This window comes from Neodiprion pinetum, chromosome 6 (assembly GCF_021155775.2).
Source record: "Neodiprion pinetum isolate iyNeoPine1 chromosome 6, iyNeoPine1.2, whole genome shotgun sequence".
Classification (NCBI taxonomy): domain Eukaryota; kingdom Metazoa; phylum Arthropoda; class Insecta; order Hymenoptera; family Diprionidae; genus Neodiprion; species Neodiprion pinetum.
In genome coordinates this window covers 21,001,961-21,018,272 of record NC_060237.1, presented here as the reverse complement: position 1 = coordinate 21,018,272, position 16,312 = coordinate 21,001,961, and the positions used below count along the sequence as shown (strand labels likewise).

At 39.7% G+C, this 16,312-nt stretch overlaps 2 protein-coding genes across 4 annotated transcripts in view; one reads left to right on the top strand and one right to left on the bottom strand.

Moving 5' to 3' along the window:
- Window positions 1-13,605, bottom strand: part of Fur2 (furin-like protease 2) — a 61,224-nt gene extending 47,619 nt beyond the window's left edge. Inside the window, exons 1-2 of one of the 3 annotated variants that reach the window (XM_046630171.2) lie at window positions 13,338-13,605; window positions 11,651-12,194 (exon numbers count right to left, since the gene is read on the bottom strand). In XM_046630171.2, coding sequence (XP_046486127.1) covers window positions 11,651-11,839 — 189 coding nt within the window. In that variant the 5' untranslated portion in view covers window positions 11,840-12,194; window positions 13,338-13,605. Of the gene's footprint in view, window positions 1-11,650; window positions 12,195-12,846; window positions 13,312-13,337 lie in introns of those variants that run through there. The other 2 variants (XM_046630170.2, XM_046630172.1) reach the window with 2 other exon arrangements.
- Window positions 13,606-13,769: 164 nt separating this feature from the next.
- Window positions 13,770-15,124, top strand: RpS17 (ribosomal protein S17). The gene is made up of 3 exons (XM_046630176.2): window positions 13,770-13,876; window positions 14,126-14,277; window positions 14,814-15,124. The coding sequence occupies exons 1-3, from the start codon at window positions 13,874-13,876 to the stop codon at window positions 15,055-15,057; spliced, it is 399 nt and encodes a 132-aa protein (XP_046486132.1). The 5' UTR covers window positions 13,770-13,873; the 3' UTR covers window positions 15,058-15,124.
- The last annotated feature ends 1,188 nt before the right edge of the window (window positions 15,125-16,312 follow it).

Below are 16,312 nucleotides of genomic sequence, written 5' to 3'. Positions count from 1 at the left end.
ATTACCGATCACCTTGTGCGACGTGCGTGGATCCGGAGTGACGAAGAAACGAAGAAACTACCGTGTTGAAGTAGTAACGTTAACGTAACGAAACTTCATGGAATAAATCGTTCTACAAGTTAAGAACGACTTTCGAGGAGTTTGCTCTTCAAAATATGAACATGTTTTCTTTGTTACGATCGATTAGCTGAATTTCAGACAATCCTAAGGCTGCGAAGTAACGGCTTTCCCAAACATGCATCGTTAAAGTAACGTTGCGAATTTTAACCTCATGAAACTTCAGGATATTACGTACAGAATGATTGGCGTGGTCTGCAGTCACTATTTCCAAATTAGTCATGCGGATTCAATTCATTATCGTTGTACCTCACAGAGATAAGTAATTCCCGGTTTGAAATCGCGAGGCGAACGACCGACGGAAATTATACACGACGATGACGTTTGATGTAACGGAGTATGGTTACACATGACGTATAACGAAGAACGAAGACGAGGACGACGTGGAGTTTCTGCACGGTTTGTTTTTATCGTTAATCATATTCCATGGCCCTCTTCAAGTTTCTACGTTTCAACGACAAACAACGAACAAGACTTGAAAGCATCGAGTTCGGGTCTTCATCGAAGTGCATCAACCCGAATCGAGAGAGTAAACCCGCGGATCATATTTCAACACCGATGTGCGTTTCGTCTTATTCTTCGTCTTCTTCTTTGGCCAGAGCTTTGGTATAAAGAAACCCAAGGTACGCGAGGTGAAAAAAGTTTGAGAAACTAAGCAGGCGAGGGAGTAAAGACTAATTATTCAACGAGTTATGAAACTTCGTTAATAAGCCAAAACCATTTTCTCCCGCAACGAATTCCTGATCAATATTCGAAACGGATGTAAAAATCTCACATCTATTCCCCCTCTCTTCGGCAGCAGACTTCCCGTTTCATCGGAGATGAGCGATTCTATGGTAACCCAGTTATTCGTCTACTATACAGACGACGACGTAAGGACTGGAGGTTATATTTTACGATTCACATCCAAAGGCCAGACCAACCGAAGACTACAGCTGTACCTTTGTACCGCGACTAAAAGCCTTGCAGATAAAAAGTCGAACAACGACGTCACGTGAGGACGGGTAAAAGAAACAAGATGGTGAAAAATACGAGCAAAACGTGAATTTACCATCAAGAGAGAAAAAGGGACGGTAGAAGAATGGAAACGGAAGGAGAAAGGGAGAATAAGAGTGGCGGATCGGGGAGTGCATGCCGCGTGGAAAAGGGAGGAGGAACGGCCGAACGAATTCCTTTCCTAAAAGTCACTGGGATTCTGCACAACTCGCAAGTCGCGTTACGGCAGATCAATTTTGCAAGAGTTCGAGGCACTTCGGAGTAGTCGCAAGCGATATACGTACACGTACCGCGCACTGAAACGAGATATTTTGCCCTAAATAACTTCAATCTCACAGTTTAACCAATGACGAAATCGACCCGATAGTCGATGAACGAAAGGATAAAGTGAGTTCTACGTTTATCTCCTGTTTCCCTTGCTGCCCGCATACCCTGCAGGTATTTTCTCTCTTTATTCTATTCCTCGATTAATTTTCCGAGAAAATACCTTGCAGCCTCGTGTAATAAACCGCAAAGTTTTCGACCCGTCGATGGTAAATTTTGCAATCTTGAAATCTGCCGCACCGGTCGAAGATGGAATGAAAAAACGAACGAAGGAAAGACGTTCGCTTTTTTTTCGAACCGCCGTAAACCGAGATTTACAGTTTGATAATGTATTGCAAAACCGCGCATACATGAAATAGAAACATCGGATTTGCAGGTGTAATTAACTTCAAAAGATCGCGCAACATTAATTTACGTTTCGTTTTGCGAATAAATTTCGTCGAATAACATAAAACGAGTATTAAAACTTTATCGAAATGGAGATGGTTTTTTTTTATTTCCGTTGCATCTGCATTCGTGGTATAAAGCCACAAAGAATTGTACACGCGTGACGTCGATGATGACGAAGAGACGAATGACAATCGCCCGCCGTTGTTGAGTCTGCCTTGCAGGCGATTAAGAGTTTGTCCGGCTGCTGCTGTACTATCGAGGTCGGTAACCTCTTCGACATCAATGAATTGCACATGAAGAGTGGTTGCGATTGACTGCTAAACATCGCGTGATTACCCCGATGCACGTAGGTACATCCATACCTACGCCACACAGTGTCTATAACGATAAACTAAACGCACTACGAATTCTCATGGCTCATCAGTTGGGCCTTGCACTTGTAGGTACAAACCTATAACCACCAAGGCGTGTTTCACCGGAGCAAGAATCGACACCGTGATTACGTATTTCGTGATTATTTACATTTTATAGAGTAATTACGAGAGATTACTTGACAGGTGAATTTTGCATCGATTACGTGATTTCTCAGGATTCAGAGATCCCTGTAATTCTACATCATTTCTCATAAATACCAATCATTACCTTCGTTATTACTAATGTAGAAGTTTATTTTAATATTACAGATTTCAGTGTAATTTTGGAAATTAAGAACTGATTTAAAATGATGTCGACATCTCAATCCATCCGGTGAAACGCCCCTCGACTTGTAGGGTTTAGTAAGGTTCGAAAAGATAGGTTCAGAAGCAAAAATAAGGTAATTGTACCAGTTATTCACCCCGTCTCAATTATCGACTTTTTTTGGGTTGTATCCGTTTGATCCTTAGTCCTAAAATTATCAGAAAATAAATTTGCAGAGTATGACCATCTAGCAATTGATTTTAGTCATCGAGAAATTTATAAGTTAGGAAAATAAAAGGGTCGTCAATTGGATCTAAGCCTGTCAATAACTAGTAAATTTACCTTATTCAATCGCTGAAGAAAATTGTAGTTCGAATATACTTACGAGGTACGGAAATGAATTTTTGTCTGTGAATCGATCTCAGAATAAGCAGGTGATGTACGTATATAAATAAATTTTTATAACTGCTTTGAAAACGGACTGTACTTAGTTAAGGATCAGTGACCAAAAGCGGTTCAACGTATTTCATGATATAAACGGTACTGTGCATAAGAAGAATCGAATAAAAGTCCAGATTTTCGAAGCTTCCAGCGACGCATCCGGTTTTTTTTTTTTTTTTGTCACTTGGTATTGCGGAAACCGAGTAAAACCGAAAGATCAGACAGGAACTTGAGGTTTCATTCGAGGGTATAATAGGTATGTAGAAAGCAGCCGGACAACCTTCCAACAGAACCTGATCCAATCGATTTCCGCAAAGGACTGTACTATATAACATATTCGACTTATCTCGCGGGTACCTTGTATAGGTATAAGACAAGCGCTTGTGCAACGCGACCAGCTTGTACTTTGTATAAATTACTGTAACATGGGTGAGAAAAAAAAGGGGGAGAGAGAGAGAGAAAGAGAGAGAGAGAGAGAGAGAGAGAGAGAGAGATAAAGAGAAATAGTTCTTAGCGAAGATGTCGTTCCGTTCTCTACAGGAGCTGATAACCTCCACGCGTTCGAAACGGAAGCTACACAGCAAGTATAGAACGTACTTCCGGAAGTAAAACCGGAAGTGGATGGCTGTGTTTTCAGGACACTAGGAGTAGATTATACGCGCAACAGCAGCGTGCTGAACCTGGGTAAACAAGTATCCACCATAATCCAGGGGTTGTATACCTGACTACGTTGTACCCGATGCACGTATACTTAAAAGATATCGCCACCCGTTAGAAACAAATATTTACTATCCCTCATCAGCTGCCGATTGCGCAAGAGAAATTCCCAGGGTCATTGTTATATTGTATACACATATAATGATAATATCCCAAAGTCGACCAACGGCGCTGTTGAATTTCGTAAAGAGCAATTCGAAAACAGGGCGTGGCGTTATCTTATCTGCTAGACGCAAAACCAAACCAAAATGAGGCTGGAGTTGGTAACGTTAACTTAACCGAATGTCAGGGAAAAAATCGACATTGCGCAATTTTAGAATAGCTTTCAAGGAATCGGTATTTCAGAGTATGTTTTGTTGATCATGGTTTGCTAAATTTCAGACATTCCTAAATTTGTGAAGTAGCGATTTTTCGTAAACATGCGTCGTTACCGTAAACTTACCAACTTCTTAAAAACTATCAATATTTTTCGGTTGCGGTAAAAACGAAAAATAGACAAGAACCGTGCAATAGTACGTATAACCACAAATCCAGTATAAAAACGTTCTCTCTCTTGCTTGCGTTTTCTGCGCAGTTCATTTTTCAAAATGCTTTTTATCATCAGAGCTAAAACTGTAAGTGCCGAGGAATTGCAGCCTTTGATTTAATGAACAGATGTTTCGTACGGATACCAGACGAATATTAAATACACATGAAGAATTCCCAGCACGTGTGACAAGAAAATAATTTCTGTTCATTCCTCCCATCGGAATCTTCTCGCCGTTGCCATCCTCGGTATTTTCCAACCCTTTCCCACCAATCGGGCGAATCCCGGAATCACCTTTTTGATCAGTCAGTCATCTCACGGCGAAACGTGCATGTAAGGAATTCACCCCGGTTTAAGTCGTATCGTTATTAAAGTAATAAGAATGATGGAAGAAAATCTCGCCAGCTGTTGATTCTTCCCGAATTTAGAACGGCAATGAGACACATTGACCTGGTTTTATATTCGTCGTCGAGTTAGTTAGCAGCGCTCGCAGAAATGGCTTCTCTAGTTGCACTGTAGGTTGGCGCGAAGCCCGCAAGTTGGCAACAAGCATAAGCAGGCAAGTGTTAAGTGAAAGCGGATCGCTTGTAAGATTTTACTCGAGGCGTTCGCATAACACCGACTATATGGGCGACGACAAGTTTCTAGGTTGGATCACAAAAGTAACGTAATGAAAAAAAAAAATATTTAAGGAAAAAAAAAACAATTTTGAGCTTAAATCGAGCACCTCCGAAAGGCCCAATTCGTGTTGAAGTTATACAGGGATTCTTTTGAAGGCCGACAAGAGACGACAACTAACAGCAATTATCGCGGATTTTTATTCGGATGAGAAGCAGAGAAAAGAAATACGAGAGCTTTCTTCTTGCCTTTATGTTTTCATTTTTATTCCCCCCCCCCTTTTGTTCGTCCGTTACATTTACCTCGAAAGAAAAGCGCAATTTAAAATATATTAGTATGAAAACCGTCGCAAGGTTTGCGTGTTCGTGTGCGCAGAAATCTTCAAAGAAACAAGATCAATGCTGCTTTGCTTTCACGGTCTCCAAGGTGTTTTAGATTCTTTGCAAGGTCAGGACAAAACTTTGACTTTCTGAAAACCGAGTTCGACGTGATTCGTTTCCAACTGTTCCTTATTTTCTTTTCTTTTATTTCATTTTCTCAATTCGTTTTTGCTACCAACTACTTTTATCCGATGAATTTTCTGCCGAGTTACGAAAAATCTCCGTTTTGTACATATATGGGATATTACAGACATCTTTCTTCGTCCGACTTTTCGAACTGTTGAATATCGCTAGTTTCAGAAAAAAAATGTATAAAAATACGTACGTACATATACGTAAAAATAAAAACTGATAACGATTACAAGTTTTTGCATAACGTTGAAATGCGCCGAAACCGGAAAAAAGTAGATTAATTGGATGATATTTCTCCCAGAATAGTCGTTTGTACTCGCCGATAATTTGTCGATTTAATCAAATTTTTGTTTGTTTCAAAACAAAGTGATTCATATAATATCTATTTTTCAGATAAAAAAAAAAAAAAAACAATCTCTTTGTAAAAGTAAAACAGAAACGATATAAGAGAATCGTTGAAATAAAGATTATCTTGGATTGAAGTGGGTATCATTTTTGGTTCCCGCAGTAAGTCTTTTAAGAAATTCTGTTTGAGCAAATATTTTATGGTCCAGAGAAGGCAAAATGTTAGGACGAATAGTACATTATGTAACAAGGTATTAACCGATTATTATTCATGTGTTACACATATGACTTTATTCCCGACTCAACTCTGGCCCACATCATTATAAACCTGAAAGCGTTTTTCTTCTACGTATAACTGTGATCTATCAGACTGAAAACTATAATATTATTGAAAGTTTATAATGATACAGAGGAGATTTAGTTCAAAATAGAAAACAAAGAAAGAAAAGCAGGAAAACTGAAAAATTAATTTGTGGGGAATCCCACAGATGAGGGGAAAAAAAGTGAAGAGGGAATAATATGCGACTTTATTCCTGCTATTCAGGCCGAGAAAGTGACCATTATGGTTGAGCCGGGAATAAAGTTACTTTATACCTCGTACATGTTGTACCTACGTTGAATCGCACACGGAAGATCTCGGCAAGTGTCCTTGCCGTTGTTAACCTAACGTTTGTAAATGTCATCCATCTTATAACCGTAGCAGGTAACGAGAGCTGGAATAATCGTTATTCAAGCTCTTCCTGGTATTCAAGAATAGCATAGCGATCGAGCTGTATTTACCATGGGAAACACTGACGTGTGCAAAAGTCGGTATAGTGTAGGTAGTATACTATAATTATATAGACAACAGGATATAAAGAAGAATTATAACGTGTATAATTATACGTATAATCCATCTTCGAGTAATGGAATAGAAGAATCAAGAAAGAAGAAAAAGAAGTTTTTGCAACGTGCAAGAAGCATTGAGATATAATTATAATTATCATGCGAAGGATCTTTGATATCGCACGAAATAAATTTCAAATGTTTAAAAAAGAATGTAAGAAAAAAAAAATTTACAATGTTTTGTACGGCGATTGTAGAATGGAATGAAAAAAAAAAATGAATAACACAAGCTGAAAAAAAAAAAGAAAAGAAGAAAGTCCCGTGCAACCGTCAAAATGAGACGTTAATGTGAAATATCGTTACATCACATCGGAGGCCAAATTGATGCATACGAAGCATAAATTACACGGTTTGCAGAGTATGCCATTTAGTAGCTGTGGTAAACCTCGGTATTGTGTGAGCTGTTGCCTTTCGAACAGACAGAGGAGCGATAAGTACGTTAGAAATTTGAAGAACGCATATGGCTTGTTGCAAGTTTGTGATTAAAATAAAAAAGAAAAAAAAAATGACAGACCTCCACGATATCGAGGAAAAGCAAAAACAATACCCCTGCAGTTGAAAGTAACGCATAGACGGTATATATCGTATCGCGATAAGGAACTTTCGAACGAAATATAGTTCCAAGTTAGGTAACATAATGTACATGTTTCACCTGGCCAGCAGTTACGATAGCAATTAAAATCAAGTATAAAAACAACACCTCGGCACACATCCTTTAGAGTTTTCCTGTCACTGAGATCCTTATTCACGGTTTACCGTTGAGTAACATAATTCGACTGTGGTTTAATTAAAACGGTGTAATAAGATACGACTCGTCAGTCCACGTGACGAAATGAGTAAATAAGTCATGCCGGTGGAGAAGATTACCAAGTATGGAAATAATGGAACGCAATTAATGCTTTGAAGCCAAATGATGGGCGAAAGGGTGCGTCGTTGTCGTCAATCGAGATCGGATAAGTTTGACGCTTTTCGAATTCTCGAAATTCCCAAGAGACGCGGGACGATACGTGCAAAAGGCCTGTAAACCCTTCGCTTTGAATTATTTGCTGTAACGTAGTACCGAATGGATTCGAAAATTGCTCCAAGCGTAACGTGACGCGAAAAGGAGAAGCCAGAACCAATCATTGGATAGCACAACGTATCTCGTTCAAATAAAGTGTAACCGAATAACTAGTCCGAGTAGATCGTAATTATAACATTTACTTTCGTCGGCTGATAATTCACTGCGAGATTTACCAGAACTCAACAACGACGACCTCATATGCGGAAAAATAAGATTCGTCGAAAATCGTCATCTCGACACTTGGATACTCAATCCTAGAATTATATCAGGGCAGACATTAAAGAATTCTTTTTATAAGTTACTGTACATACAGAAAAACAAAATTCTTACTAATCAGTGAAAGAATCTCACACAGAGACTACAGATACATATATTTATGCACAATGGCATGATCCTTACCATCGACAATCGCGTTTTAAAAACATACGATTAAAACACTGTTAATGGATTTTTTTTTAAACTTGGAATGATAAAATGAAGCATGATACTTAAACGGCATCCGCGGTCGATTACTAAAAGCAAAAAATTAATCAAGCTATCAGCTGTCCAATTAGTGTCTAATTGGGAAATATAACGATGGTGCTAAGAAGCGTTATGTGTTTAGAATGTAATACGTTTTTGGGAATAGGTGAACGAGCACATTTTCTAACTATTAGTACCGTGTTAAATCGAATCGAAATAACTCATTTTAAAAATGTGGCAAGTATCCAAATCCATCTTGAGCGTATCAATGAGTAAGATGCTCCTACAGTATGCTCGTGTACCCAAAAAATCCTAAAATCATTCCGAATATCGATGACATCTTAAAGGAAGAAGTTGATATAAAGATGAAGAAAAACTCAATGGCTGAAAAATGTTCACGAAGATATTTGCGGATTAAACACGAAATCAATTGAAATTCTCAACAGCAGGCATCTTTTGTGTATCAAACGAACGTCTCGCGGCGATGAATTATGCTAATTTATCGCTACCGCAATCAGTCCATCAAGGAAAAGTGTTTTCCCAAAGCGTTATACCACCCGGGGGTTAGTAGATCCTAGATCTGAATATCCAGCAAGACAACTCGCGGTAGGCAAGGCCGGAGCAGTGATTGCCTACTTACGTAATCAGAAATTACGGCTGGAAACGTGCCGGGAATTCTAACCGATGATGGCCTCTCATTTGGAAATCTGTTCCCGAAGAGCAGGCGCGATAAGACGACGATGGTCGACACAATTTGCTGACCACCACACGTACCATGCGGGGATATAATCCGCGGCTAAAGCAAAGCTCTTATCGTACATTGCAGTAACCTAGGGCAAAGGTAAACACGGACACAAAGTGTAAACACGTTGAATTGAGTAGAGGAGAATTTCGTAAATTCTGTGTGTTTCTAACCAGGCGCGTATAAGCAGCGGGATTGAAATTCCGAATTGGAAAAGTTCCGAAAGTGCCAAATTCCAAATTTTGTGGTCGCGAAATTTGTAGTAAAGAAATCAAACTTTGACGGAAACTGGAAACATCAAAGTTTCGGATAGTCCGAAACCAGACGTACAAAGTAACCAGAAGTCAACGTTCCGAAAGTGCGGAAATGAGAAACTTTAAAAGCTGAAACATCGAAATTCGGAATAATCGAAGATTTTCAGCTCTGCGAATTACTGGCTTGGAGAAATTTCATCACTTTGATCTTTCTTTGTTCTGGAATTTCAATATTTTTACGTTTGGACTCCCGGTCATTCTGATTTTCGGTTTTTTGATTTTTTACACCCACTCGTTAAATTTTTAGAAATTTTCCTCTATCGTAACTTGAATTTTCGGAACTTTGAGCCGTCGGATTGCCGAAAGTTCGAAACATCGTTGTTTCATAAAAGTTTGATTCCTTTACTTCAAGTTTCACCACCAAATAATTCGGAATTAGACGCTTTCCGAACTTTTCAAATTCGGAACTTCAACCCCGCCCTAAATATGATGTAAATGAGTTGCAGAGATGTTGCGCGAATTGTATTTTTTTTAAACCCCCCCCCCCCCCCCTCAATAGCTATTGCTGAATAAATTTCCATTTTTCCAATGCGTGTATAACCACATTTCACTGAGATAACGGTTGATATCGAAGAAGAAGAAAAACCTCCAATGCTTAAATGTAACAGAATGCTTACGAAATATGAAAAGTGCATAATCCATCCACCGACGATTGATCAATGCACACAAGCTTTCGCAGTGTCGTTATATCGAAGAAATGATCACGTATGCGCGCCTTGGCACCGATTTGCTCAACCAGTTACTATAAACTCCCACGTGATTCCACCACGATGGCATCTAACTACCTATCCATATCAATGGATCGCACAGGTGACATCGTATTGGTTATAGGTTCGCGCACGTGGCCATAACGCAAGTATCAGCGGCAAACAACACAGGGAGGAGGAGTCAGCGAAGCGAATCACGCAGAGAGATAAATCCTCGCGTGAATACAGTGGGCGCTATTTTCTACTTCGATGGATTTACTGTAACGGTAGGTACGAAGAAGAGACTCAATGTACGACCACACAGGTGGCAGTCATCTATTTACGGGTCGATGATCCAGCCTTCGATGATGTTTGATTTATCGTTTAGATGTTTCAAGTGTATATAATAAATCCTTGTGTTGTTCCTAAACTTTCACACGTACTCTATAATATCGATGATATTATTCATTTCTCACCACACTCGTCTTGTCATAATACGAACTAAATTGACAAGATTATTGAAAATGCATACGTACGTACATTTACGCATATGAACAGACTCCGATAATTGATCATTTTCACCTTAGGTACAATAAAAGAAAAACACCCTTGTTCGATACCACGTCACAGTCTATTAATTGCAAGAAATAAATCACAACTCACTAAGGAGATATAAAAATATGATAAAAATACGAGCCTCCATTAGTTGGGTGAAAAATGTGATCGATTAATAGATAGAAGAAAAGATAAAGCATCTGTTTCGAATAAATTGCGGAACATAAAGTCGATTGCTTTGAATTTGTCAATATTTTTTCTTACGTTTTTCTTTTTCTTTGAAAGCCAATAGCGGTTAATGTAAACGGAAGACTCATTGACCTTATTTTCGCATATGTCTTACATCGTGTAACATACATTATAAATATTACGTGGTTATACATGTATATATATTGTACTTTGAAAATTTACGCAGTCAACATTACTGACATAAATATATATATATATTCACGTATAAATCCGAGTTTTGTTGTAAAGTAAAATGGTAAACTTCAAGTACGTGGAGACTGAATGCAATCTTTTACATCGTCAACTTCAGAGTGAATAAAAGGCGAAAAAAGTACCGTTACCGTGAAAACAAATACGCGCGGTTTAAACCGACGACTCGGAAAGAAAACTGACAGGTATAACTTGATGCATAAAATATCTCGAGAAGGTTGTTGACACGGACAAGATGACAGACACGTGTAGTGATACAGAAACACGGCTGCATACGTACGCTCCTGGTCATTCATTTATACATTCCCGAATGCCGTTTTCTCGATTCAATTTTACCTGTCTCTTCCAGATATATCGCATGAGTTACGATACGTGGGAAATTTCACGACGATGAAGCGCCAAGGGCGAAAGGTGACGTGGCACCTGGAAGAATGAGCGAAATAGTCTTGTTTCTTTACTTTAACGACCGGTTAAAATTGGACTCCCGCAAATGCATCGCGCCGGCTATACCGTTCCGTTACTTCGAGTATACTTACGGCAGTGTGAAATATTTTGAAACGTGCCTCGCTGATTAGAAACTGAAAGTTCCGAGGTGTGAAACGAATAGTTTAAGAGCTTTTCTCTCTATGTACCTGTAATACAGTGCCTCCACACCATCTGAACTTTAAACGATGCAAATAACAAATTCAAATCACGTTAAATATCTGCCAGAAGATGAATGAAAAAAGTGTTCTTCTAACCAAATCTCTTATGGAAGAAACGGTACGAGAATCGCTATCGCAGTTTTGTTGAGGATTCACAATCGTTTACGACTTGGTAATTTTAGGGAGAATTTTATTACCTGTCCGTGATTGTCGAATCCGTGTTTCTCCGCGATAGCTGAAGCAGCGTCAGGACCGTCCGGGACGTGAACGGCAAAGTGATTCATGTAAATGGTCGGTGGCCGGTTGTCAATCCGTGGTTTTGGTCCAGGATTCGCCGACACAGCCATCAGGATCACAAGGCACAGAAAAACGACCGTAGGACTCATGGTTGAAGACTTTTTCGTTATTATTAATTTTTGATTAATTGAAAATCACAGGTTATTAGAATTCGTTATTTTTTTTTTCTTTCTTTCCCCCTTAATTCTTTCTTTCCTTTTCTCGCTTCAAATACAATGCAAGTTTTAATCGGAACGTTCACTGTATCGAAATTTACAAATTTCAACTTGAAACCGCTTTTCTTCTTCTCACCCGGTTCACAATTGGACACTCATCGAACACGACGAAATTTCGCTCATTGTCGGCACTACGTATGATGTATAATTCACGACCGATGGATCCTCCTTGTTTTATCAACGATAACGGTACGACGAAATTTTCATGAAAAATCCGAAGAAGTTTGATCTGAAAATCGACAAAAAGAAAGTGGATTAAACGTCATTATCATTGTTTACACCAGCTTTGAAACACAGTGTCTTTGTTTATTTCTTCTGATAATTTATACTTATTCCATCAAGATTAGATCTCTACACGGAAAATTAAACCCGAAAAACTGTTTGTACATGCAAAATTGGAATTAATTGTAAGTGAAAGTTTGGAGGCATCGATCCATCACTGCAGTTTAATCGTTTTCAAGTTCGCACGGCGCGGTAAAATCGACGAAAAAGTGGGTATCGATGCCAAGAGGAATATTCCAATAAATTATGGCGTAAACACGGATGAACGATGAAATGGGGAAAGCATGTCAGGGATGCGATAACGACCCTGCCCGCCTCTCTTCGAAGTAGATTATTAAATAGAGAGGGTGCAAATAAAAAAAAAAAAACGAGAATAATCGGTCAACGTTTGAATGAAGCGAGAGACATTTGACAGATATATGCAAAAGCGGTACGAGTAAATAAAGCCGCGAAAGAATCGCGTGACAGACGTCAGAGAGCTGACGTTGACGAAACGCGGTGTAAAACAATACTCCATATAAACAGGCTTCGAAATAGACGGAACAGGATGTAAAGTGCATAAACGGAAAGTAAGGTTATTGGTAAAACGTGATGAGTACCGTGATGGCGAATCCCAATATATCGATGCTGATCGGTCGTCCGTTGTTGCGGTGGGGTAAATTTGATCTAATTGTAAGTTAGACGCGAAACGACGAGAGGCGATAGCCGGGGAAAAAAATATTATTAACATAAAAAAAAGTAAAATAAATAAATAAAAACAGCCCGATATTCCAACAGCGACCCGGTTATCTTTTGGTAGTTCTGCGTGACATGGTTTTCCGCACGATCCTCTCCCGAGATTCAAACTTTCGCGAACATGTGTGTATAGTATGATCGCGGCGTACTGGAACCGCCGAGCATACGTACACACCGATGGAAACGCACACGCGCACGCACCAATTCACCCCCGATTAATTGTCAAAAGACGTATGCGAACCAGCGACCGAGCTACCGACCACCGCTAGCCAAGTGTAACACGGCACTGACGGAGGACTGCTTCGCGCTAGCCGCGCACCGCGGGTCGAGGGGGCGATAAACAAACGGTTTCTACCTCGCTCGCTCCTCTGCCATTCGACTCTATCTCTCTCCACGGCTGCCTCCGCACGCTCGACACTCTATCTGACGTCTGGTTTCATCCCCTCCATCTTTCGATTCTACGGGAGCACATCGAGCACTCGGCGACGTCGATTCCTCGGCGGATCGCATCACTCGGCTGACTTATCAATTACTGATCATTCGGCGATTGCTCGGGGTCGGTTTAAATAATTACAAGACATCGTTGCACCGCACATGGGTTTCGACCGTTTCGACAGCGCAGCAAACCCGCCATTAAATCGACTTGGGTAACTTGGCTTGCACGCTGTTCGAGGCTTCGCGACGAGTATAGCGACATTTGCCGTGGCGGTGGTCAACTTCGTGGTTGGTGTGTCGGTAACGCAGGAAACGTTTTTGTTTACGGTACACTGTTTTATCGGTACCTTACAATTGTACTGATTGTAGTTGTCGAAGTAGCCACGAGACCCGGAAACTCAATCGAAGTATTTCTCTTTTGGTCGGACTAGCGCCTTTTCCGGTATACCAGCAATCATGGTGCGTATGTAATTTTGACATTTTCTTAGCGTAATCCGTAAATTTAAGGTAAATCAGTTGTAGAATGTGCGAAGTAGCGGCGTGAAAATTATTTGGAAAAATCACCCCGCATCGTTGATGCAATATTTTTAGCTGCTTTCGATACGCGATAGTCTAATGCCTCGGGCAGCTTCGTGTTGCTAGGTTATGTAGCGAATGGCGAGTGTTTGTTGATGTATATTATAACATAAATGTGATTTACTATTTCAGGGTCGCGTCAGGACGAAAACCGTCAAGAAGGCCGCACGGGTCATTATTGAAAAATACTACACGCGTCTGACTCTGGATTTCCACACCAACAAAAGGATATGTGAGGAAATTGCCATCATTCCCAGCAAACCGCTTAGGAACAAAATCGCTGGGTACGAAAAAACATGACAAATCAAGCTCCGTATATCCTGGAAACCAAATTTTGTTTTTTGACAGTGTCGTGAAAGAGTATTTCATTTCAGTGTTGTGAAAAATGGTGTAACCTCTAATGTTGAAGACAACACGTAACTTCCAACGTCACTGGCAGTTCTTGGCTTCAGACTTAGCTCTGTACACTGCTATTAACTGCATATTACGCGGTGCCTTGAAAGATTTTTTAATAACAACCGGAGCAGCTTGAATAACACTTGTTTTTAAATGGAGCTGAAGCTAGCAGCTAGATTTAACAGCCAAATGTGTTGATCTCTTTGGAAATAGAAGAATGCACTTCAGTTTTATTCTCATAATTCTCGGAAAGTATCGGAGATTCCAGGTACTTCACAAAATGTAAATTTTCAGTCTTTGCTACTCAATTTGAACAAACATTAGAACGTTTCGCGGATAATTCTAGCTGCTAGCTGCAGCCTTGTTCTTGTTAAGGTTATGCCAATTCCGAGACAAGTACTGATAGAAAGGATTTTGATTTCAGGTTTGTTACGCACCTGATGAAAAGACTGCGCCATAGCCAGGTGCGAGGCATCTCGATCAAGTTGCAGGAGGAAGAGAGGGAGCGTAGGGACAACTACGTGCCAGAAGTCTCTGCTCTGGAGCATGACATCATAGAGGTTGACCCTGAAACAAAGGACATGCTTAAGATGCTTGACTTCAGCAACATTTCTGGACTGCAACTTACACAGCCTGTCGCCCACCAGCAGTTCGGCAGACGTACATAAATACACGAACACTCCGTATATTTGTCAGATTTACCTTTTTAATCAATAAAGATGTAAACTGACTTCATTTCTCTTGTGTTCACACCTTTTAAACCTTCCGGATTAATATCTTATTTTCATTTTTTCGACCGTAAATATGACTATTTTTCCTTTTATTTACATCGCCTATGAAAAGTCTTGGGATTAATCCACAGGAGAGCCAGATATTTAAGCATAGTCTGACCCACCAATGTTTATTCAAGTTCATTGGAATCAAATAATAAATCTACTCCGTGAATCGCATTTTGTAGATATGAAAATTGCAAAGCCTATTCACAGGTCTGACAAAGTATACTTTTCGACAATTTTAAATACTGCCAAATAGTTTTCCTTTTCCAATTCTAGCGATGTTATTTTCAGAATTACTAAGTGTGCGTCCAGTGTTCCCGTTCAAGAGATTTCATGCCAATTAAAATTTATATTTAGTGTGTTATTTAATAAGAGATATTTGCGTAATCGAGTGATCGGTGAAACTTCCACTCTAGACTCGATGTCTGGATAATTTGATGAAATTGGATGTATTTCCCTATTTCTAATAACTAGTGCGTCAAACACGGATGTACTTTTTTCTTGCGTTTTAAATAGAATATCGATACCGGCATAAGCAATTGTTTAGAAGTCGTTTTCGTTAGTTACCGTCTTGCAAAGTACGCAGGTAGTTATAGAATTTCGCGTTACATAACATCGCGTAGGTAATCAGTTACCCGAAAATACAGCGTACGTTTCGCTCGTAAGCGAAACGGTGAGTTACTTGTTATTCGATCACCCTCGATTTGGACAAGTGTTCTCAATTCAGTTATGCGCATTTATTGCTTTTGATACAAACAGTGGTAGCTGAATAAAGATTGTTCCGTTTAAACCAAGTCCACAAAAAAATGGAACGCGAACACCAGTATTCAAATGTATTCTATCTCGCGGTTGACGATAGTTCCTCGGAGCGCAAATATTCGACCGATTCCACGATCCTAATCAAGAAACTGTAATATTTCTCACGACTTACAACGCGCGATATATCTTTCTACGCAATTTGCGTATTATAACAATAGTAGAACCACAAGGATATGCAAATAGCTTTACTAACACGACGTGGAAATAATAACAAAAGCAAACATTTAGAGACAGTTTAGCGTGTACGACGGTACGCTATTCGTCAAGTTTGTTATTCGGCCTGAAAAACCGCGAACAGGAAGAGGAAGATCGAAAATTTATCGGCAGG

Coding starts and splice junctions, on each gene's coding strand:
- RpS17 (XM_046630176.2), top strand. Junction 14,278..14,813: donor CTTAGGAACAAAATCGCTGG/GTACGAAAAAAC, acceptor TTTTGATTTCAG/GTTTGTTACGCACCTGATGA.